The following is a 25,012-nucleotide window of genomic DNA, read 5'->3' as shown; positions in this document are numbered from 1 at the left end:
CGGGGCAGCCTCAGAGAACGTCTCTCCCAGGTGCACCCTGCACACTGATGTCCCGACACTGCTGCTCTGGAAGATGGTGCCACCAGCCCTGTGTTTCACACAAGAAAACAGAGGCTCAGCGTTATGATGTGAGTTACTTGGGTCATGTAGCTGGCTACTGTCAAAGCCAGACTGTGCACCTGGCTCTAACGCTCTTCAGTGTGGGAGGGCATGGCCAGGAGGCGGGCGAGGAAAGAAAAGATGACAGGGAAGGAAGGATGGCCTGAGGCCTGCTGTCTGTCCTTCCCTGTGAGTTCCCAGGGTTCAGTCAAGCCAAGCCTTAGTTCCTTATGGCTCTCAAAGGTCATCTTCACTACTGGCAGCCCTCTCCTCATCTGCCACCTCTCCAGAGGTCAGGCTAAGGGCTGACTTCTTCTAGCCTCCAGGACAACAGTGCTCCCAAGCCAACTGTGCTCCTAGCATAGGGTCCTGAGATCAGGAGTCTTACGGTTTCTACTGACCTCCAGAAGTCACTCAGGTGTTGCATGGAGACACCTCCTGGTGGAGTGTGGCATTGCAGCCAAGCTCTACAATGAATGATAATTGCAGTACCTTGAAACTGGGATAGGCAGCTAAGTTCCAGGACATGCCAAGTGTGAAATCAGAGGATTCTCAGGCGAGAAATGTCACGTGGTCCAGCAGGAAACAGAACAGAGGGAAGAAGACAAGAGGAAGGAGATCTGACAGTAGAAGGATGATTTTTATCATTAAGTGCTAAAAATCTTTCTCAAATGGTATAGTGACTATTTTTTTTTCCTTTGTGATGACATGTGTTGAGTTTTTAAAATGATAAGTAAAGGCAAAGTGGGATTTTCCTTCCAGAAATTCACTATTTTGCTAGGCTTGCTGGAAAAATCCATAAACAAGAGAATACTTAATAAGTAAAGGATAGAACAATCAAGTAGAAAGACACCCCTTAAGCAATCAGAGGATCTTTTAAATGGTGGTGAGAAGTTGTTTTTCCTACAGGATGAGCAGAATCCGAAACCACATTAGCCAAAGTCTGCAAGAGCCAGCCAGCCAGTCATGACTGGGAAATGCTGAGAAGATAATCCTCCTCCAATTCAGGGTGCTGGCTCAGAAGTCTCAGAGAGTTAAGTCTGCTCATCTTAAATCCTTTAAAATTCAGTCAAGAAAGCAGGTTCTAAAATAAGGGCAGTGTTCAAAGGTCAGATAAAACATAAGGTCGAGCCCAGCGTGGGCTCTTGGTGTGAATGAAGAAAGGTGCCATTTTCCACCCAGCTGGACTATAAATAAATCCACCCCCCCCACTGCAGGTGAGTGATGTCAATAGAGGTTACCACAAATTAGAGCCGTCTCTCTCTTTTCCAGACAATTCCCTTCATCAAGCCTGTTCCAACTGGCACTTTGGTTTTCACAAAGCCAGAGCTGTCTCTTTCCTCTCTTCCCTCCCTCCCACCCGCTCCTTCCAAGGAAAGTCTCCGCATAGTCAAAGCCAGGAACTCTGTGACCAGCCCAGGAGTGGCAGCCCCTCTTTGCCCTTTTCTAAGAAACAGGTAATTATCCCTGGGGCTCGGGAGCTATTTGCAGCTTTAGCAGGATGCCACAGCCCTGGCCAGTGCCTATTAAACCAGGAAGAAAGTGGGACACTGGCTGAGCAGATGCCAGGGTTCACTCCAGAGGCGAGGCTCCCAAACCTTCCTCCAGTGATGGCCTGGAGCCCTTGAAGCTGACCACAGGCCCCAGACCCAGGAGGCAACTGACCAGAGCCACGGAATCTGGAACCGCTGCTGATGCTGGGCAGGAGCATCCACACACTTTCAGTTAGAGCAGGAGTAATACAAATCCACCGGACATGATCCTAATCTAAGTACTGTATGCACATTGTAAATTTTATAAGAATCCTAGGAAACAGTATTATTATGTCCCGTAATAATACATGTGGAAACCGAGGCCCAGGAGAGAAGTCCTCCGTTTCACTTCTGGGATCTCTGCTTGTGCCATGCCCCATCACCATCCCCACCAACCCCCTCTACCTCCCTGGAGTCCTAGGAAATTAAAGAGGTTAGAATTCTGGACGCGTTGGAGACGCACTGGCTCCAGGTCTGGCATGGGTCAGCCTCTGCAGAGGCAGGAGTGATCTTGGGTGGTGAGAAGACAAAATAGGGCTGCTGCTGCTGTCGACTCTGACTCAGCCCAGGCCTGTGGGAACTCAGCGCCTGCCCTGGGCCCCTGCCTTCTCCTTTCCCATGGCTGATTCTAGTGGAAGAATTGTGTTGTCCAAGAAACGGGAAGACTGTTATGCAAGGGCAGAGGTCACTGCAGGGAAAGGGAAGTGAGCACGGGAACCGCTGGATACACGTGAGCCACGGTCCAGACATGGCTGACTGGAGCAGAGCAGAGGCCGGGCTGGTGCTGTGGTGTCAGAGGGACCAAGTCCAGATACACGGCTCACTCCTGCCTGCCAGCTGGGGGCTCGCTGTCCCCTTGCCCAGAATGCCCTTTGCTGGGTGGACGCTTCTGCTCATTCCTTATAATTCAGCATCCCTCCTTTCTGACCTTCCAGCACCTGAAGAACACTCTGAGCTTACCAAGTTGTTATGTAAAGCAGAAATGGCCTCTAACCCCTGATAGTGTGGCCAGGAAAACGCCTACCCCCTACTCCATAGAGGGATCTCAGGAAAAGACATCACCCCCTTTGTCATTTTTTGTAGGGTAAAATGACCCCAAATCTTTCTTTTAGGAAACATGCTGGAGTATCAACCAATCAATCAAGTATCAACCCAGCCAGCCAGCCAGCCAGCCAGTCCCCTTCTATTCATATGCACACCCAATTATTTATCCAACTATTCATCCATTCATCTACCCAGATATCCATCCATCCATCCACCAAGCTACCCATCCATCTATCCATCCATCCATCCATCCACCCACCCACCCACCTACCCACCCAATCCATCCATCCATCCACATGGCTACATCCCCAGTGTGGAACATAGCCCTTGCAACTGGCAGGTACTAAGTAGGAGTATGCTAAACACTGATTGAAGAAAAGAAAATGAGCAGGATACGATGGCACATGACTGTAATCCCAGCTATTCCAGAGGGCTGAGGCAGGAAAATCACAAGTTCGAGGCCAGCCTGGGAAAGTTAATGAGACCTTGTCTCCAAAGAAAATAAAAAGGGCTGGGATATAGCTTAGTAGCAGAATGCCCTTGGGTTCAATCAAAAAAAAAAAAAAAAAAAAAAGAGAGAGAGAGAGAGAGAGAAGAGGAAAATGGAAAATATTCTTACCAGATTTCTTTTTTCCAATGTGCTCCCTGTACAGGAAAGAATGGGGGCAAGAAAGAATAATGAATAATAGTATTTGTCGTGTACTGACAGCAAAATTCTGTTAGAAAACGAATTCTCCATCCCACAACACCATCAGTGAGTGAATGGAATCCAAGCCAACCCCAGGGACCTACGATTTCTTAAAAACAGAAAGAATCCTCTTAATTATCTCCCTTTACCTGATAAGTGCTCTGGTGCCCTGAGGACCAGTGTCCCCAAGCATTTGCAGAGTGGAGGGGCCCAGGCAGAGTTGGAGGGCCACACAGTCTGCAACAGCCCTGACACCCCACAGTGCACAGGGCCTGGCACCTGCTTCTCTGGAGGAACAGAGGCTCTGCCCCTTAGTGGGGAGAGCAGCGCTCACGGTGCATCTCCCTGAAGGTGACCTGGGACGCTGCTGAGGCTGGAATCCACAGGAATGAGGCTGACGGCTCTTACATTTGTACATACAGGTCGGAGTTTGTAGGTACAACTGTACTGCAAATACTAAAAATCAGGGTTCACATAGCACTTAACTATCTCATTAGTGACAACGAGCAGGTTCCAGTGGCTGGGCTGGGCTGGGCGTTGTGGCACCGGTGCCATCATTCGATGATCATGAAATGCAGCCCTCTGCCAGGCCCTGAGTGGCTCGGGCCATTCATTCACTTAAAACTCAGGACAACCCTGGGAAATAAGTGTTACTTTGTCTCTATTTTACAGATCAGGAAAATGGGATCAGGAAAAGTCAGATAACTAACTGCCCAGGGTCACACAGCTGGTAAGGTAAGCCAGGTCTACCTAAATGTTTTAAAAATTGAGGGACAGCTGGGTGTGGTGGCACACACCTGTCATCCCGGCTACCTAGGAAGCTGCAACAGGAGGAGGGCAAGTTCAAGGCCAGCTGGGCAACTTAGTGAGACCCTGTTTCAAAGTGAAATCCAAAAAGGGCTGGGACGTAGCTCTGTGCATGAGGTCCTGGGTTCAACCTTCAGCACCAAAAAATAGGATAAAATCAATATATTAAAAATAAAAAAAATGTTGAGGGATAATTAACAAACCATAAAACTCAACCTTGGAAAGTACACAATTGATTTGTTTTTCATGGAGTCAAAGGGTTTTGCAACCATCACTACTATCTCATTCTTTGGAATCTTTCATCGCCCAAAAAGGAACCCAGACCCAGGTAGCAGTCACCTCCCGTCCCCCTCCTCCCGGCCGTGGCCACCACAGGTCTTCCCGCTGTCTCTGCGGACCTGCCTACTCGGACACTCATTTACACGGAGTCCCGTAACGGTGGCGGTTGTGTCTGGATTCATCCGCTCAGCGTGTCTGCAGGGCTCCCCCGTGTCTCAGTGTGAAGCAGTTCTCTCCTCCTTCTTATGGCCGGGACATCCCACATGTGATGGGCCATGTTTTGTCCATCTGTGCTCCGGCTGCGGGTAGCTGGGCTGCTCCCACTCTTTGGCTATCATGAGTCATGCTTCTGTGAGCTTCCATGTTGGGGGAATCCCAAGGGGTGGAAATGCTGGGTCGTGTCATAAATGTAGGGCTAGTTTTTTGGGGTGCCTTCAGACTGTTTCCCATGGCACCCATTTCACCTTCGCACCAGCGATGTGTGCGACGGTGTGAGAGCCCAAATTTCTCTGCATCCTTGACAACAGTGGCCTGGAGAGCAGGGGAACCTTGCGGAGGCTTGGACTGCATCCCCTCCTAACGATCTCGTGTATCTTGATACGCTTACCGGCCCTTCGGGGTCTTCTTAGGAGAACATCCACTCGAGGTCTGACTTGAAAGTCTGGTTTTTAACCACCATGGAATGAAGCTTTGAGGCATTCTCAGGAGGGCAGGGGGCTAAACCGACCCCAGGACCCTGGGCTATGCTCTTAGCATCTGGGAGCAGCCACTGGGCAGGGCCTGGAGGATGTTCTCCGTGAGGAGGAACTTCACAGCTGCGGTGCAGGGAGAGCCAGCTGACCCTCAGTTCCCCGGGACCTGATCAGGAAGCTATGCTGCACTGCTCACTGAAACCTCATGATTTACACACCCATCTGGCAGGAGGAGACACTGAGGCCCAGGGAGCTAGAATGCGGCCTGGCCAGCCCCCTGGACGTCCTTGTGGGTGGAGTCCCCCTCGGTGGCTGCTGCAGGATGCACCACGAAGTCCTCCCTGGCTGCTTCTGCATATGCTGCCCCCAGAGTGGTGCTGGGGCCTGTGACCAAGGCCATTCCTACCCTGCTTGTGCCTCCGCCGTCCCAGCTGGAGCAGGCAGTGCGGGTAGCAGGGCCCATGGGTCCAAGTAGTAGCGGCAGCAGGGCCCTTGAACAGGCACATGACCTGCTCTGTGGCCTGTCTGGGGGCTCCTGGGGGCTCCCACGTGCTCATCCCGGCAGCAAAACCCTCCTGTAACAGCACCTCTGAGGCCCTGGTCTCCCCGCCAGACACTGCCAGAGAAGACCCCGTTTCAAGCCCAACTTGGGTCTGAGCTTCCAGCTCCTGACCAGGAGACCAAGCCCGTGGAGTAGTCACCCGGCCACTTGTCACACCCGGAACCAGCAACTAGGGCCAGCAGAGATGGCCTGTGGGGCCCCAGAGCTGCCCGCAACCACGTTGCCACCTTCCTTCCGTCCCCCAGAGCCTGGCTCAGCCAGGAAGGTGCAACCAGGGTGCTGCACCCATCCTTCCCGGGGGAGGCTGCTGCACCTCACAGCTGGCCGCGGGCAGGGGAGCTGCGCCCTCTCAGGAGCCCAGTCATCTGCCCAAGGTCACACAGGTGGAAGAGGTGCCAGATTCGGAATCCTTCTCTCCAGGAAGCCTCCTGGGACCAGGTGACACTCCTCCGGGAAGCCGTTGGCTGCTCTGCCATCTTCCTCTAGCCCAGTGCTTTGTGTTTTATGTGGGTGTCTCAATGGGTTCCCCTTCCTGAGACCACTCTGAGGTCAAGCTAACCCTTTCTTCCTTCCAGCAGCGTCCACCAGACCTCAGCACAACCTGAGGCTGCGCGGCAGCTGTGGGCAACTTTGGGTAATGAACGCATCTGAATGAGCGGACACTGTCCACGGTGGCCTCTGTCCACGCTGGTCTCTGCTCAGAGACTTGGGGGAAGGGGTCCTGTCTGGAAGGCCCAGTCAATGAGAGTCCCCTCCTTAGCCTTCCTGGAAGGGCTCCTGTGTGAGATTAGCTTCTCGGGGACCCAACTCCGCCCGGAAACTTGGAGCAAACCAGCAGATCAATCCCTTCCCCATTATGGCTCCGCAGAAGATCCCAGCACCATGGCTGACTCCAGGAGGAAGAGCCGGGGAAGCTGCACTCCTGAGCCAGGCAGTGCTGAGCCGCTGGGACCCAGCCAGCCTCCCTCCTGGCAAAGTCAGCATAGCTGCCCGCCCTGGGAAGAGGTGACGTCACAGGATCTGAGGAAACCTGAAATCCCAACACTCCTGGTCCCAAGCACTTTGGGGAAGGGCCAGACCTGCAGTTCCTGAGCACACCTGGCTCTTCGGTGAGGTGAGGGGACCCGACCAGAGTCACTGCCATACAGGGCCACCACCCACTGGGTCCCAACACACTTTGGCAAGTGCTGCAGAGCATTATGGGATGACAGGAACCCCGCCAGCTTCTTTCACCTGCCAAAGGGGACCAGTGTGACCCTCACAGTGACTGCGAGGCCCCCTGGGGCCAGGCTTGCAGGGAAGAATCAGTGAAATCTGGCTGGACATTACTTCCCCCGAGGCTGGCTGGACCAGCAGGGCAGGCGGGGCAGGATGCAGGGGGCTCACAGACCAACTTACTCTTTGGGGGGATTCAGGTCCTCCGGTCTTGTCTCAAAGAACTGCAGCACCTCATCGCACTGAGAGATGTAGGGGGGCAGCTGGATCAGGGCCTGCAGAGGAGAGAAGGGGGTCTGAAGGAAGCAGGTGTGACGGGTTGCACACCAGGGTCTTGGGATCCCTGGTGGCCCCAGCCCTGAGGTCCTGACTCAGCAGGTCGGGGGCAGGGCCTGTGCATTTTGTCAAGTGGCGATGCTGGCATTTTGGGTTAAGAAACACACACAGTGTATGTGCACATGTGCCCAGAGGTATAGTGGGCACATCTGGACAAACTGTATGGGCATATTTCCACAGTATCTGACCACACCCTGCGTACCAGTTTGTAAGAGATGCTGTCACTAACAGTAAGTGGTGATCTCACCGCACCCGGCATCTAGACCGCGGGCACTGGATACTGGGTATCCGCTGTGCAGACACCGGGTCTGCACAGGTGGACATCATGCAGCTTCCAATATGCGTGTGCGTGTGCTGGAACTGCCCGACTGGAGCATTACACAAGGGGCTGCTTCAGAATGTGGACAGAGGCTAGATGGAGGTATCCAGGCCGACGGGGGGCTGCCTCATGCCGGGTCCCCCACTGGCTACCTCATGTCACTCTGCCACATGAGGACAGGAAGAAGCCTCAAGGGCACCTGCCAGGGGGCTGCACGAGGAGGGCACAGCGTGGGACTGGGCATCGTCATCCTGGTTTTTTCACCAACAGGTTCCATTCAGTGTGTCACCAGGCATGTCCTTTGGGCCCAGCACTGTGCAAGGTTCTCCTCCACATGGGAGAGAAGTGCAGCGTATGTCCCGTCCATGAAGGATCTGAAACTAAGGCCTCCTGATAAGCTGCTCAGTCTAACCAGCACTGACTGAAGCCCCTCTGGCCCAGGTCCTGGATCGGGAAGACGGGGACACAGGTCTGTGTGCAGTGGAGCTGGGGCGTGCACATCTTATCACAGCCCGTGGGGGGGATTGCACACGCATACACATGATTTAAATTGCACAGATAGCCGCAGGTAGCTTGGGGGTGAGGGTCTCCCAGCATGTGTGAGGCCCTGGGCCCAATTCCCAGTGCCCCTCCCCTCACACATCACAGGTGACCCAGCCAGCCCTGTCACCCTGCAAGTGGTGGCTCTGCAGTGAGGTGGCTGTCTGCTCTGCCCTAGAAGGCCTTGCTCCTTGGTTCCTTTCATACACCCTGGCCGTGAGTCTGGGGTGGGGACGTGTCACTTTGCTGTCTGGGGTGGAGATGTGTCACTCTGCTGTCTGGGGTGGAGACGTGCCAGTGTTTTCTAACATCCCTTAAAAGCCCACCGTCCCACGCCCAAGTGCACCACCTGCAGGGGGCCTGGGCACAGAGGGGCCACTTGGAGAGGGGCTAGAGGTCTCCAACAGGCACCTCACACAGGGCTCGTGAGGTACTTTGACCCTATGTGATTTTCTCCTCCAATCAGAAATGTTTAGTTGTGCAAGACACAGGGTTGGAACCTGCCATCTTCCCCACTGTGCATACAGGGACATTAGCACATTCTTATTGTCACGTGGCCACCACCTCTTGTCCCCAGAACTCTTCTCATCTTGCAAAACAAAAACTCCAGCCATGGAACAGCAGCACCCCCTACCCCCGCCCTCTCTACCCGCTGTGAATTCCCTGGGGCCCCTCCTTGGAGGGATGCACAGAACCCATCCTTCTCTGTCCAGCTGATTTCCTTCAGCACATCCACCATCGGGGGTCACCCCTGCTGCAGCACGTGAGATCCTATCTCCTGGGGCTGCCGCTGCCCTGCTGTCTGTGGATGCCATGTGTTGCTTCTCACCCATTGATGGACACCGGGCTGCTGACCCTACATGAGTCAGAGTCACAGGCTCTAACTTTGCCAAATTCCCTTTGTGTGACCTGCCCCAGGTTTAGAGTGGAAAGATGTGAAGTGACGGTGGGCACCTGGGCTGTCACTATCCACTCTTCGTCCTTCTCAGGTGGAGGACAATGACCTAAAGGGCTCGCTGATATTTTTATTGGCCATTAAGTAGCTACTCTCTGCAGCCTGTCCCCAGGGCTGACCTGTCCCAGGCTAGAGGCAGAGTCCCAGGACAGGACCCTCCTGCTTCTGAGCCTCCTCCTTGTCCTGGTGCCAGTGGCCAATGTCATTCTCCTGCCCAGGACAAGCTGCTGCCTGTGCCCCGCCCCGTGGGTCTCCCCTTCCTCTGCAGGCCCATGACGAAGGGGCTGATGACATGCGGGAGTGTGGTGTGGCCTCCATGCGCTGCGATCCCTGCTCTCCTGAGGGTGGCTCAGCACCACTGGCTCCTGAACTCACGGTCTCCCTATGTCACCCTGGGCGGCCGGGGAAGCAGAGGCTCCGAGGAGGTGATCTGGACGAGAAGGACCAGGCCTGGCCGATTCCAGCCTCTACCCCAAACCCACAGAGAGCAGGTGGGGAGGCTGCGTGCCTTCCCTGCGTCCCTCCATAGCGCTGGGCACACCGTGACACCAGGATGGATGAGCAGCATGAGGGGGAGTCCTGGCCCTGGCACGGGGCCTGCTAGAGGGCGGCAGGTGGGTGTGGGCGTGAGCTCCGAGGTGGGTGTCTGGGCTTGGAGGGTCCCGGGTGCTCTTGCTGGAGAAGGCAGAAGCGCAAGGGGACCAGCGAGGGGTGGGACAGGGAGGCCCATGGAGACCTCCGGACAGTGCCGAGTCTCCTCTGGTCTTGGGCTGTCCTTGGGATGAACAGCCAAACCCAATCTGCACCAGGAAACACACCAAGGCACCAGTGAAAGACAGCGCCACGTGTGCAAGGCCACCCTCTGGTGTTGCCGGCTGGCTGATCCTCAGACGTGACCTGGGCCGAGGAGGATGCGGCCTCTGCGCACAGCAAGGCGTTCTGGGCTTGACAGAGCTCTAAGGTTCCAGCCAAAGTGTGCTTGGTTCCAGAAGGAACCCTGTCCCCCACGGATGTGGGGATAATAGAGAGAGTCCTGCTTGCTGAGGTCACCGCGAAATGTGGGCAGCCCATGTCACACACACATCCTTCAGAACCGGGCCCTGGGCCTAGGACCCTGAACTGGCCTCTTATCAGCCTGGGATTAGGATTAGCTGGTCCTGTGTCTGCCTCCAGGAACCGTTCAGGCCAAGTGGCATCACACAGACGGTGGGTATTTCAACGCTCCCAGGACAGCCCGAGCGGCCGGTGCGCGGTGCAGCCCGCAGCAGAGTCAGGTTCTCGTTGTGTCTTTTGATGAGCAGAAGTTCTTAAATGTAATGGGGTCAAATAAACCAGTCTTTAGAGGTTGGTACATTTTGCATCTTTGGAAATCCCCCTGTTCCTAGAGATGACGAAGATACTGTCCTGTGTATAAATCCTTTATGGCACTGCCTCTCACTGTCAGGACTTTATAAATGACACCATGTAGGACACAAGGGATGTCAGTCCTTGTCACTGCCTTTTCCAACCTGGGTGCTCCTCTACTGAGGAATCCCGTCTTTCCTTGGTGACCCACAAAGTGGCCTTTGCTATGTTAGAAGGTGTGTGAGGCCCATTGCTGGTCCTCAGCTCCAGGCCACTGTCTCCTCTGCCAGGTGCCAATGTCCTGCCGGGGGAGCGCCTGCCTGGTGGAGCAGGAAGCGAGCTGTGTGCACATGCGGGGCGAGTTTGGGACACGTAGCCCCATCCACCTGCACCTTTGGGCGAGCCCACATCTACCGCTGTGAAGTGAGCCCTGGGACCAGACTGGCTTCAGTCGGCTCACAGCGAGTCACCAGCAGACACCCATCTCCAGGACCATCCTGCGGAGCCTGGGAAGGACGGCAGATCTGGTGACAAAAGGCATATTTCCACTCCCTCTAGGTGGGCAGGCCCCAGGGAATGTGGCCAGCTCCAATCCCCGGATATCTGCTCTCTCTTGCGATTACTACTGGCAGGGCTGCTCATTTCCACGTGGTTCCGGCGACGTAAGCCGTCTCTTCTGTGGCTAATCCCGATGATCTCTGGTTCTTCCAGGTACCAGACAGCTGCACACAGCTGTTGCTTCCCCTTATTGCTTAAGGATCTCAAATTTCCCTTCCAACATCCATCCCCGGAGGCTTGGGCCCCCTGGATAGCAAGGGAGCCTGACTCTGGAGAGACTGGGCCAGGGAAGCTGGGCTGAGGGGCGACTGCTGCTTCCCAGCTGGGTGAGGCAACCCCACAGGGCCTGAGCAAGGAGGGCTGTCTCCAGAGTGGGAACTTGAGGCTTTAGAGGTTTGGAAAAGGACAAAGTGAAGACGCGAATTTTCCTCTGAAAGTTGGAAGGCAGCAAAGACATCCTTGAGGTGGATGACTGTCCCTGTCCCTACCACCACCCCTTTTTAAGGACACACTTGAGAGATGAATCTGAATCACCTGCCTGTGTCAGTCTTTTTTGTAGTACTATAGCAAAATACCTGAGGCTGAGTACTTTATAAGGTGAAGAGGTTCATTTGGCTCACAATTTTGGTGGCTGGAGGGTCCAAACAGCATGGTGCCAGCATCCTGGCGAGAGCCTGTTGCTGCATCAGGATGTGATAGAGAAGTGGAAAGGAGCCAACTATGTGCAGAAGGGGCCCAGTGGGTGGGGCAGCCTCGCTTTGTAACAAGCTGCTCTCAGAGATCTCACCTCCCTTTGAGGCCAGCACTCACCCCTTCCTGGGGTCCCCAGGACCTGGTTATCTTGCACCAGGCCCCCTTCTCAAAGGCTAACCCCCTGTACACCAACACACCGGGGACCACCCTTCCAACTCTGGAGTTTCCGGGGGACACATGAACCACCCACGGCCCGGCTCTGCTCCCTCCCAGCACATGCTGAACATCCCTGGCCCCCGCCCCTGCACTTCCTCAGCCACGTGGAAGGTGACCAGCAGGGTGTAGGAGCAGCTGTGACTGTCAGTGACCTTTCTGACCTCCATCTCCTCTTCTGCACAGTAGTAAAATCTCATCAGCGTTGGTGGAGGGACAAGGCGAGGTCAGGCCCCGCCAAGACAGACCCTCAGGAGTGGTTGTCTGTCCTTCCTCGATGTCCCCTGCTGGGTGGAGGCGCGGTCATTGGTCCCCACCAGGCCCCTTGTTAAATGTTTAAAAAGATTTATTGCAGTATGATTTGTAGACCATAAAACGTACCCATTATAAATGCACAATCAACTTGGTGACATCTGGTGATGGCAGAGTTGTGCGGTCGTCACCTCCACCCAGCCTTGGGGCCTCCTGCTGCTCCAGCCTCATCTGCCCTCCATCTCTACCCCACTGCCCGGGGCCAGGAGGCCAGGTCTGTTCTGTCCTGCGGATCTACCTTCGCTGCACATTTCACATCTTCGGAACCACACAGTCGGCGTCTCGCCTCTGGCTTCTGCTCAGCCTGGTGCTTGGGCGATCTGTTGGTTTGGGCACCTATCACTGCTCTTCGCTGTTTGACACCTGAGTGAGCACATTCTGCGGCACGGACCCCACACTCTCCTGTCCACTCTCCCGCTGACGGGCGTGCAGGCTGCTCCCAGGGTCTGGCTACCACAAGCCGCGGTCGCTACGAGCATTCGCACCCAAGCTTTGCCGTTAGGCCTTCATGCTCTGGAGCACATGCCCAGGAGGGGCGGAGGGGCTGCCAAGGGTTTTCCAAAGTGGCTTTTCCTCTCCAGGATGAGGGCTCCAGGGTCTGCGTCCCCACCCACGCCCGCTGCCCTGCTGCTGTGGCCACTGCCCAGGCTGCCGGGCACGGCCTGGTGTTGTCCGCATTGCCCTGATGACTGACCAGGCTGGGCTGCATGGTCTTACAGTCACCCCGATGTCTCTTAGGTAAGAGGAAAGTCTTCTCCCCATTTTAAAACTGGGTTGCCCTTTGCCCTTGAGTTCTTGGTGTATTCTCAGTGTCTCTTATCAGACACATGATTTTCAAGTCTTCCACCCCACTGAGGGCAAGCCTTTCCACTGTCTTATGGCATATTTTGAAGCAAAAAAAAAAAAAAAAAGTTTTAAGTGGATTTGGTGAAGTTCAATTTGATCAATTTTTCTTTTAGGCCTGATACTATTTGCTGTCATATAAAAAAATTCTTTCCCTATCCATGGTCATGGAGGGTTCCTCTGGGAGCTCTTAGATTTATCTGAGTTGATTTCTGCACGTGGTGGGGGCAGGGTCCAGTTTCCTTATTTCTGACCCTCTCCCCGCCAATCCCCATGGCCTGGGAGGTGACTCACCTGGGGATGGACAGGGCCTCTAAAGAGGTGATCTGAGTCATTGAGGATGGCCTGCAGCCCAATGTAACTGGCATATTGACAAGAAGAGAGATCAGGACGTGGACAGGTGCAGAGAAAGGTTCTCTGAAGTCACAAGAAGGAGACGAGGCTGTCTGCAGCCCAAAGGGAGCAGCCCTGGGAAGCCCTGCTGCTCCGAATTCCGGCCTCCAGATCCGCAAGGACACGGATTTCTATTGTTCTGTCTGGGACGCTTTGTTACACATCCCTAGGAAACTAATGTAGACACAGCTGTCCCAACTGTGTATAAAAAGACTACCGATCCCTTCCCACCGAATCGTCTTGGCATCTTTACTGAATATGGACAGCATACTATTTTGCGTGAGCTCATTTCTGACCCTCAGTGCTGTTGCCCTGATCTATGTGCCACCCCAGCGTCAGTACCAGGCATCTCCAATACTGCAGCGTGTAGGAGCTCTGGAAATGGCCAGCACGGCTCCTCTAACTGCCCTTAAGCATCAGCTTGTCAATTCCAAAAAAGAAAAAAAAAAAAAAAAACACCACAAAACAAAACAAACCAACCCTACTAGGATTTCAAGAGGAATCACACTCAACACAGTGATCCGTTTGGGGAGAAGTGCCTCAACGCTGAGTCTCCCAGTCCATGAATATGGGATGCCTGTCCACTAGTTTGGACCTTCTTTGACTTCTCTTGGCAATGCTTTGTAGTTTCAGTATAAAATCCTGCACTTCTTTTTGTTGAATGTTATTCCTGAGTATTTTTTTAAACATTTATTACTTTTTTTAGTTGTAGGTGAACATAATAACTTTATTTTACTTCTATGTGTGTGCTGAGGATCGAACCCAGTGCCCCGCGCATGCCAGGCGAGTGCTCCACCTCTGAGCCCCAGCCCCAGCCCTGTGTTTTATTCTTTCTTGATGCTATTATGAGTGGAATTGTTTTCTTAATTCCATTTCTGGATTGTTCATTTGTAGATCATATAAATGCAAGCTATATGTTCATCTTGTATCCTGGTGTCTTACCAGGCTCATTTCCTAGTTGTGTGTTTTGTGCATGGAGACTCGCACCACCTGTGGGTCATGGCAATTGTACTCCTTTCTTCCAATCCGGATGCCTTTCCTTCCTTTCTTGTGTGCTTACACTGGCCTGCCCCTCCAGTAGGAGGTGGGGGTGGTGAGGGTCAACATACTCACTTTGTTACCCATCTAAGGTAGAAATCATTCAGCCTTCCATTTTTAAGGCATCTCTTGCTTATTTCTACTCTTAAAGCTATTTAACCTGAAGAAGTGAAAACTCAGAGAAACTACACACATGAAATATAAATATATATTATCCATTAATACATATTATACATGTTTCATATTATATATATACACATATATGCGTGTGTGTAAATATATATATATGTGTGTGTGTGTATACAATATTTCTTTCCTGACCACAGCCTCTAATTAAATGAAATACAACCTAAGGCAGGCACTTGTTTCAAATACTCAAGGGACAGGAAAGCAGTTGTACCACCTGACAGCAGGGCTGGCTAAACAACTTCTCAAACATTCACACAAAGTAGAATACTACACAGTCATTAAAAGTAGGCTCAAGGGGATTTCTATTATATGAGGAAATTCTTATGTCACAAAGTAAACAGATGAAGAGCAGAAAAAAATATACACACAGGATAGTCTCCACACCACAAAGAGTCACTCACACAAAGGAAAGATGGCATAGACGTATATAAAACCCTTGATAGATTCTTCTGGGCTGAGGGATCATGGGTGATTTTTCCCTCTACTTTACATTTTCTTCCAATTGTACAAAAATTTTCATAACGAGTATCTTGTAGCCAGAAAAGAAAAACAGACTAAACAGGCCGTGTGCTCTCAGCCTTACCTTGCAGTACTCATCAATTGGTACCAGGCGCTTGACGGCCACATCCCGGACGTGGCTTCTCCGGAACAGGATCTTGCCTGCAGGAGGGGAGAATGCGCTGAGCATCAGAAAGCCGTGAGGTGCCGCGCAGCCCGGAGGGTGTCCTGGGTGGGCTGCGGGGGCTGCCTGCCTGTGCTCGACCCGGCTTGGTAGCCCCATGAGCATCCCCAATGCCTGTTTGCAGCTCTGGTACGGGACCGGGCAACGGGTTAACAGGAAGTTTTGAGGAAGTTTTATAAACACATTTTTATCGACATGTGGTAACTATACATGTTTATGGGGATGGTGTGACATTTCCACACATGCAGATGAGCTGGGGACATAGCAGATCCCTGGCCCACTCACCACCCCAGACGCCTGCCCTGAGAGTGTGCAAGGTCCTCTCCACCAGCGTTTTTGAGACGAGCAGGTCCTTCTGTGCTGCAGAACGTGGGGAAGTTGTCCCTGCGGTCCCCAGGCCCGCCAGCCTCTCCCCTCTGCCCCACGGTCTTTGGGCATCTTCCTACTCTGTCCTGCGGACCAGCCTCTCAGCCTCCCTGTCCCTGAGGACACGCAGCACATGTCTCTCGGGGCCTGAGAGACAGGGTTTGATGGAAGGAGGTGGGGGCAGCCGTGAAGGAGGCCCCCACCTGCGCTGACCGAGGACCATGACCTGTGGGCGGGTTCTGGGCAAGCGGCCTAGGGGACGGCCCAGGGCTGTGCAACCTGACAGTCCAGCCCCTCTCTACCATCCCCCTCTGTCCCGCCTCCCGGTCTCCAAACTTCTGTGCCTCCTGGTGAAAACTCAGGAGGAAATGCGAGGAAGGGTCCTGAGGGCCTGTCTCCTAGGGAGGGGGCACGGAATCGTGGTGGCTTCCTCAGGCCCCCACCCTGCAGAAGGTCCAGTACCCTAGGCTCAGTCCCAGGCCCAGCCGGGGCCCTCACTGTGACCCCCGAGGACCCACTCCCCATCACACTGGTTCCCGTAGGTGGGACTCTTGCCATCCAGAACCCCTAGGAGTGTCCCCACCTTTGGGAGAAACCAGGATCGTGCGGGGAACCTGCGTGGCAAGTGCCCTCCCGTGTGTCTCCAGGCTCCATTTTTGGCCCACACTTTGGCCCAGGGGACCGAGAGGGCGGTGACCAGGCCTCTCGCTGACAGCTTGTGCACAGGCTCAGACCCTGACAACCAGCACAGGGCCACTGCTGGCCCCTGGAGAAAAGCAAGCTCGTCCCCAGGTCACTGACCACTTAGGAACTCAAGGCGGGGCTGGGGTGGAGGCTCAGTGGCAGAGCGCTTGGCTGGCATGTGTGAGGCCCTGGGCTGGACCCTCAGCACCACATAAAAATGAATGAATAAAATGAAGGTACTGTGTCCATCACAGCTACAAAAAAGAAAAAAACAAAAAAACAACTCAGGGCTGAGGATCTACCCACGGCTCAGGACAGAAACCCCAGGCACCTCCAGGGTTCCCTGGGCGTGTGACGCAGGACAAAAGCTCCACTCCAGTCCCAGCAAGGGCATGGGACAGGGCCTGCTGGGGAGGCCACAGGCCCATCCCAGCCTCTGCTGCTGAGGCCTTGAGGAGTGTGGTCCTCTCAGAGCCCCCGTCTCCTCTGTAAGATGGGAAAGCAGCCCTTGTTCTTGGAAGGACACTTGGTCTAGGACACTCCCGGCACAGGGCTGGCCCTTAGTAGGTGTGCACAAAGGACTCATGACTGGTTTTCCTTTCTTTGAAGCAGTCTGGAATACGCTGCGTGGCACTTTGCAATTAAGAGCATGTGATCTTCCTCTGCCCCCGACTGCTTAAAGCCCAGCCTCTGGCAGGCCAAGGGCCCTTCCCCACAGCAGAGTGGCGTGCAGACAGGGGCAGGGCCCTGCAGCCAGAGCCTCCTGGGACAGCACCTTCCTGGTGGAGGGCCTGAGGGGCAGCGGCCCCTGCAGCCTCCGTGTGGCTCTGGGAGGAGGGGCGCCTGCTGCCTCGCTGGCGTGGAAAGGGTGTTCTGGGGCGAGGACTCTGCTCGCTCACTTGGTGGAGGAAGCCAAACTGTACTTCTTATTTTTCAAGCGGCCTCCTCTGCCAAGTTGGCTCTGGGCTCCTGCTGGGATGGAAACCGGGGCTGGCCCCTCCCCCGGCCTTTGTGCTCACATGAGACTTGCCTTTGTCCTGCTGACACGGCAGTCTGCACAGAAAGGGACCCCAAGGAGAGGGGACTGTGCTCCCCTGCCCCGGGCCTGGGCCTCTGGGAGGAGCAGGAGATGGGCTCAGAAGGGACGTGCCAGGGTTCTGGGGCCCAAGGGGACCTCTGCAAGCTACAAGGGGTGCCCTGAGCAGGGACAAAGGGGCCAAGTTGTGGAGAGCAGTGTCTTGGCTAATTCTTGGGTGGGACAGGGTTACGTAACCACCAAAGCTCTAGAGCTGGGAGAGGGCCAGCTGGGGGCCAGGCCAGTCCTCTTCTTGGGGAGCTTTTCCAGAGCTGCTTTTGCCTTTCATGCAGGAAAAAAGCGCTGACTCTTTCCTTTCCTTTCTTGAAGGAATCCCTGTATTCAGAGCCCCGTTTAACTTGAAAGTCACTCATCACTCAAGGTCTTGGTCACTTAAGGATAGCCCCAACACAGGCCGCCATAGAACCCCTAAGGAACGTCCCAGGACCCTGTCTACGGGGAACCTACCCAGCCACGAGTTGAGCCTCGTGAAGCCAAGGCTCAGCCTTAAAGCAGGGGAAACTGAGGCCCAGTGGGGCGTGGCCCTGCTCCAAGCCACAGGCTGGAGGCCTGTCTGTCAGATGCGCCTGCTCCGTGGGTTTCCCCAGGGTGGGGTGGACTAGACGTGTGAGCTGCAGGCAACGCTGCTCCCAGTAGGGGGCTGGGCAAACCATCCATCCCTGTCTTTACACCTGCCCAGGATGCTGGCCTCTGAAGACCACTGGCTCCCTGGACGGAGGGTTGGGAGGATGGACGCTCATGTGACCCAGTGGCAGTTTCTTTGTCTGAAATAGGAAGGAGACCTATGCAGCCCTTTAGCTGTAACCCCTGTGACTGGGGGGTGACCGCTGCTGACCATCTGTGTGTAGAAACAATCACGAGAGTCAATGACCCCTGGCCAATGTCCCCTGGCCACCTCCATGCATTTACACCTCCTGTCCCATCACTGAAGTCCCTTTATCAGCTCTAACTTGTGAATGAAGAGATAAAACTCAACAGCTGTCACTCAGAGGAGGTGAGGCCCCATGGTGGCCTGTAGCCCTAGCCACTGGGAGGCTGAAGACGGAGGAAGGTCTCTTGAGCCCAGGATTTGAGAGCAGCCTGGACAAAACCGGGAAACCTCGTGCCCTTCAAAAAAAGAGGTGGTGAATAGGGGGTCCTGGGAGTGGGGTCAGGTGGCCCAAGTGCAGGTGTGACCTGTGGGGCCAGCCAGGCCCACCTGTGTCTGAACCCCAGCTCTGCCCTCTTCTGAGCCTCAGTTTCCTCATCTGTGCTCTGAGCTCAGGAATGCCTGCCCTGCAGGGTGGCTGGGGACTGAAGGTGTCCAGCAACTGGCCCGTCCTGGACAGTCAATAAATGGCGCGAGCCCTCTAGGTGGACAGCGCTCTCCAACTGGCAGACGGGGACGTCGAAGGGATCCGAAGCACAGCAAAGACTCGCTGCCCTGTGGTGGGCCCAACGAGCCTGGGCAGACACCGAGGGTCAGCAGACAGCCCACAGGCAAGCGGGATATGCCACAAGGTGACCGAGGTGGGCCGTGTGTTCCCCAGACACCACGTCATGCCTCAGCCCAGTCGATACCTGGACGTTGGCCTCCTAAGGCCCTAAACAGAGAACCCAGGAGCCAGCCTGGACGCCGCCTGCTGAGCTGTGAGGGGTGAATGGGGTCGCTCAGGGCTGCTGAGCTGCGTCTGAGATGCGGAGCAGAAAAGAGCCCGGCAGCCGAGCAGGGAGCCGTGCTCCAGGGCAGCGCCGTTGGCCATTCCTGTTTGGAGCTGGACATGAGGTCCAGTCGTGGGCCTAGGAAACGGTGTGTGGGGCCCGTGTCCCGGGCACTCTGGTCAGTGGGACAGTGTTCCCCGATGACGGAGGAGGAGCTCGCAAGCCGCCCTGAGAGGCCTAGAGCTGCTCTGTGGCCCCGGCGTCCCCTCTGGTGGTGCAGGTGGCCTACCTGGCAGAAAGGGGATGATGCGCTGCTTGGGGTCCTTCTGCCCTCCTTCCATGGGAAACTTGTCCAACATCTGCATCTGAGGGTAGAGAACACCAAACCTCAGACCTCTCGGAGCACAATCCGTGCGCCTCTGACCTTTCAAAGGAATTACGTGATACCCAGAGTTTGCTCTGTCCAGCTTTTCAGGCCCCACAGAGAAGGCCATTCCAGCTGGTCTGGGGCCCCCAAACCATTCTTTACGTCCAAGCTGCAGACTGTGAAGGCTCGGGGCTGCAGGACCTTTCTTGGTTTCCCTGGGGCTTCCTGCACTGGGATTTGAAGGTCATGCAAACAGCAACCTCGGAGGCCCCAGAATTTCAGGGACGGGGGTCATCCCGCTTCCTAGAGTGGCTAGGTTGTGTTGAAGAACAAACCACAACAGGACTGGTTAGGTCTATGATCATGTCCGCTGGACCCAAGAGCTGCCCAGTGGCTCAGCAGACAGCATCGGGCCTGGACGGGCTGGACGTGTGGGCACTGCAGTGAAGACACAGGGTCTGGAGGAGACTGAGCTATACACTGGTAACTGCAGGTGGTGTTGGAGGCACTATGGGATGGGTGGGGAGAAGCAGGAATGGGAACAGTCTGTGACACATGGAAGCCTTTCAGTGCCCTGAGGCATAAATGTGGATCACCTCACCCAGTATCCCAAACCCAAGGGTCTGCCACTGATTCCCTCTGTGCAAAGGTGGAGATTCATAACTGGTACCTATTTACCATTTTCTGTTTCCCTCTGCCAGGGGGACTGGCTACACTCCTGAGAATGACTTCTCTGCCAGCTGGGGTCCTGAAGGGAGGGTCCAGAGTCCCCAACACCTCTGAAGGCCATGTTGCTGGAGTAAAATCCAACAATACACCCAGTTGTCTCGTGAGGTCACTTGTTGTAGCAGCATATCCTGAGCTATCCTGACTAGTACATGGGTCAAGAAGTCAAAGCAGACGGTGAGGGAGTCCTGAGCCTCCCAAAGTAATGTTTGGCAGGTGAACAATGTGCCTGTCCTTGCCTTTCAAGGAAAAGGTCACTCTGCCTCTCCAGATCTGTCTCTCTGATAGAATCAAAGAAGCTTGGAAAAGTCGGGGAGAAATGAGGTTAGTTAATTGCAGGCCTTCTGGAAGGAACAGCAGTTCCCCAGGTAGAACAGAAGGCTCCGCTGAGCATCAGCCCTAGCCAGGCATGCACTAGGTCTTCAGGTCCTGGCTGGCCACGTGGCTCAGTGGTAGCGTGCTTGCCTAGCATTCATGAGGCCCTGGGTTTGATCCCCAGCACTACACACGCTCACATACACACACACACACACACTCACACCCACACATACACTCACACACACACGCCCTCATGGAGTCCTCAGGGCACACCTTGAGCACGGACATTAATATCCAGGAAGAAATCTGCCCAGGCAGTGGCCAACAAGGCAGAAGGGCCAGAGATTGACGCTCACGTGCCACGGTCACCGCCCCACCCTTGGTGCTCTGAGACAGTTATGAAGAAGCTGGTTGGTTTTCTCAGGCTGGGTCCCTGCCCTTCTGAGCTGTTTAACACCTGGCCCTGGGGAGGTGGCCAGCCTCGGCCTGGCAGGGCATCGCAGGGCTGCCGGGAGGTACGGTCTTGGCCAGCAGCCTGGCTCGACACCTCAGCTGTGGGTTTTCCCCTGTGCCGAGGGCAGCGTGCAGGGCCTCAGGGTTGTTGGGCAAACCCTCCCAGCCCTGTAGCCTGTGGTTTTACTTGTAGCTTTCAATCATTGGCCCTATTCTGTCCTGCGTGGTGACGGGGTAATACTCGGTCCACTGTCCTTCAGAGACTGGTGAGGCCACTCAGGGCCCTGTCTGGAAGAGGCAGGCTTCCTCTCTGGAGTTCAAGAGCTCTTCAACACCAGCACATAGCAGGAACTCAATAAAAATTGGGAGAACCAGATACTGATAGTGGGGGCACTGTGGGGGGCAGGGATATGGGAATGCTCTGCACTTTCCAGTGGACTTTGCTATGAACCTAAAGCAACTCTAAAACATAAAATTGATTGATTTTTAAAAATGGCTAATGAATGATTGCAACAGAGACAAGTTTGGGGGCAGCAGCTTCAAGAGATGTTGCCAAGTAACCCTGATGAATGATATTCAGATCACTCACACAGAATGGTGCTCAGTGACCACTGCTACACCGGACAGCTGTTGATGAGCAACTCACACACGAGTTCATCTGACCTTTGCAGCAAGCCCAGGAAACGGACCCTAGGTCCCAAGTCGCAGGTGAGGGCGAGGGGAGCAGAGAGGGCAGTGGCCTTCCCAGGGTCACAGGGTGCAGCAGGGGTGCAGCTGGCCCAGCACCTCTGCCTGAGGCCCATTCGCCTTCCCGAGGTCACTCTGAGGAGGCCTCAGAGGGTCATATGAACACGAAGCCCAGCAGAACTGAGGTCAGTTCCAGGCCCTAGCCTGTGGGCAGGGCACGGGGATCCGCTGGCCTCGGGGGCAGGGCCTGCAGACTGTGGGTCCTGCTGCTCTAAGTGCTTCTCCCTCTGCGGATCTGTTTGTGGAGGTAGTGTGGAGACACCATCGGGAGAAACGTGTTTTTAAAGAATGCACGGCTCCCTACCCATGCACCCAGACGACCACTCCCAGATTGGGACTCCCCTGAATGCTCATCCAGAGTCCCCCCAGGGACTGGTCTTGGGAAGCCACCCTTGGCCTGTTCCGACTCGCTCTGGCCCAGGTGAGCGTGGCTAGGGAGCCAAGGGCTGACCTTGTCTGCACCCTCCAGCACGTGGCCACTGGCCCCCAGAGCTTCCGAGCACTCGAAAAGCAGCTCTTGCAACAGAAGAGCAGAATTTCAAAATGTGCTTCGCTGGCTTGGTCAGCTACCGCCCAGGAGAAGAGATGCTGCCAGGGAGCCACACCAAGGCCTGGCTGTGCGTCCAGACGCCATTGCCCAAGGCCATCAGGTTTCTTGCTGTTTCAGAAAGAAGGAATCGCACAGCGGGTGGAAAAAGACGACCATGTGTTGGCTTAGCTCTGCGCCCTCACAAGGCAGGCACTTCCAGGGGCCGAAGACTTCCCTCCAGGGAGCACGGAGGGCTGGTGGCACCTCCCATCTCAGAAAGGCCGTCTGGGAGAGAGCGCGTCTGACTCAAGGAAAGGCGGTTTGAGGCTGGTGTTGGCCGGGTCTCTGGGACTCGCCCAGCAGGGCCAGGCTGCCTACTGAGGAAGAATGGGTCCTGCCAGACCCATGCCCGCCCCCAGAGTGACAGAAGAAAACCCTCCAAAAGGCGTGCTGGGGACTGTCACACTCTCGAGAGCTTGGGACAACTAGGCTCTCAGTACTGTTCCCACGGAGACAGGACATGACGCGGGCTGAACGACTGGGGACAGGCCTCTCTGTGCCCGATGGGAGGAAGGCACAGACCAAGAGGCAGCTGCACCCTGTGCCCTGGCCTGCCCGCTGCCCTGCGGTGTGGCATGCAGGCAGCAGGGGCTGCAGGGCCTCCCTGGACCCCATGCAGGGACTTCCCCTAGGTGTGCTCCTGCTACAGACGCAGGTGGCACTCCGCCCCAGACAGTGCTCCCTGGCAGACAGAGTGACGCAGTGGCTGTGTCCCACCTGCTCTGCAGAAGCCCAGCTCAAACTCCAGTTGCCCTGCTGGGAGTGTCCTACCCACTAGGTGGAGGCCAACTCCCTGTCCACTGTCAAGACCGGTTCAGGTTGCACCTCCACCAGGAGGCCAGTCCTCTAAGAAGGCCACTGGTGAGAGGTGGCAAGAGGTCCCCTGGGAGCACCCTGACCTGGTGAGAGGTGGTCAGAGGTCCCCTGGGAGCACCCTGACCTGGTGAGAGGTGGTCAGAGGTCCCCTGGGAGCACCCTGACCTGGTGAAGGTGCTCAGAGGTCCCCTGGGAGCACTCTGACCTGATGAGGTGGTCAGAGGTCCCCTGGGAGCACCCTGACCTGGTGAGGTGGCAGAGGTCCCCTGGGAGCACCCTGACCTGATGAGGTGGTCAGAGGTCCCCTGGGAGCACCCTGACCTGGTGAGGTGGCAGAGATCCCCTGGGAGCACCCTGACCTGGATCTACTGGGGTAAACGTCCCCACTGCACAGAGAGCTTCAGAAAGTAGAAGCTCATCAGGTCCCCGTGCCAGTCCAGGGTCTAGGTCAGCAAATTTTTAGCTGCCTTGTGTGAGGGAGGCCCTGGCTTCATCGATGGCCATGACCTGGGGGTACAACAGACCTCTGACCAACAGAGGTCAAAGGTTACATGGCAAAGGGCAAAGTGGTCCTCACATGTCTAAGGCTTGTTTGCAAAGACTCATGGTCTGGGCAGAAGCACCCTCTGCAGAGTACACGCTGCCCGTCCTGTAGGGAGAGAGGACAATTTATGGTTTTCTGTCACCTACCGCCTATTTCCCTGATGTCCACTGGGGAATCCCTGATGTCTACCCTTGGGTCTAGGCACATCAGCAGGGCAGGGAGCTGACTCTGTTTCAGTCCCTGGCTGACCCTGATGACCTTATCATGTGACCCAAGATGAGCCAATAAGATTTGCTCCAGTTGCTGGGGAGGGGCTTCTCTGTTCCCTGACATCACTGTGTTGGTCTGTTAGCTAGAGCCCAGAGCTGTGGCTGCCACCATGCTGTCCCTCCTGGACTGGGCACGAGAAAATCAACAGTGGAGGAAGACAAGCCCTCCTAGACACGCTGGTCGTCACCCGAAGCCAAGGGCCCCAGGATTTCTCAGTCCACTGGGTAATGAAGGTGCTGTCTGAATAACCCATCTTGACTGGGCTCCCGTCATCTGCCCCGGGATGGTTCTGACTAAATCAGGACCTCGCGGCAGCTAGGAAGGGAGGGTCTGGATCAAAGCCTAGTCCTCCTCGTTCCAATGCCCAGGATCTTAACAACCTGCACCACCACCCGCTCGGCCTGCAGCTAACTCCCAGCAGCCACCGCGCCCACCGCCAGTCCCAACAGCAGACACTGTCGGTGGGAGAGCGGGAGAGCCTGTATGTACACTGTCACCATACAGAGAATGGGGACGCTGCGTACCCTAAAGTCACCCTCTAGAAGCGAGCAGTGGTCTTTAGTATATCCACATGTCTACGCATGAGGCCTGGCATCTGCATCTAGAACATTTCATTACCCCCAAGGTCCCGTAAGCAGGGTCTCCCTGTCCCCCTCCTAGCCCCTGGTGACTCCTGGCTATCTGCTGTGTCTGGTCTCGGCCTCTCCTGGACACAACTGTCAATTTTAACTCATCAGAACCTTGGGATGCAGAAGTGGGGACCGACGTGGCCAAGAGGGTGGACTCTGGGGTCACCCATCCAGCCCCAAGTCTGAGTAGTTCCGACGCTCACCAGCTGCGTGACCTTGGGCAAATGAGGGCACCTTTCTGGGCCACAGACGGAGGGGCTGGTGATGGTGCCAGGCTGTTTAGATCCTCGTCTGTGTAATGTGACAAGCTTGTCACGAGGATTAAAAGAGTGGCTACATCTAGATATCGAGCAGAATGGGTCCCTCATCCAGTGCTCTGGAAACGCCAGCTACTTCTGCTGCCATGAGGACATCAGGCACAGAGGGGTTAAGG

At 55.3% G+C, this 25,012-nt stretch overlaps 1 protein-coding gene across 1 annotated transcript in view; it reads right to left on the bottom strand.

The window, feature by feature from the left end:
• Sh3pxd2b (SH3 and PX domains 2B) overlaps positions 1–25,012 on the bottom strand; it is a 76,198-nt gene that overhangs the window by 25,017 nt on the left and 26,169 nt on the right. Inside the window, exons 3-6 of the mRNA XM_076856340.2 lie at positions 19,410–19,485; positions 15,235–15,311; positions 7,102–7,193; positions 3,295–3,320 (exon numbers count right to left, since the gene is read on the bottom strand). Coding sequence (XP_076712455.2) covers positions 3,295–3,320; positions 7,102–7,193; positions 15,235–15,311; positions 19,410–19,485 — 271 coding nt within the window. The remainder of the gene's footprint in view (positions 1–3,294; positions 3,321–7,101; positions 7,194–15,234; positions 15,312–19,409; positions 19,486–25,012) is intronic.

Source organism: Callospermophilus lateralis, chromosome 5, assembly GCF_048772815.1.
Source record: "Callospermophilus lateralis isolate mCalLat2 chromosome 5, mCalLat2.hap1, whole genome shotgun sequence".
In the NCBI taxonomy this organism is placed as follows: Eukaryota; Metazoa; Chordata; class Mammalia; order Rodentia; family Sciuridae; genus Callospermophilus; species Callospermophilus lateralis.
Note: the sequence above shows the minus strand (reverse complement) of the source record. Positions and strands in the feature narration are given on the sequence as shown.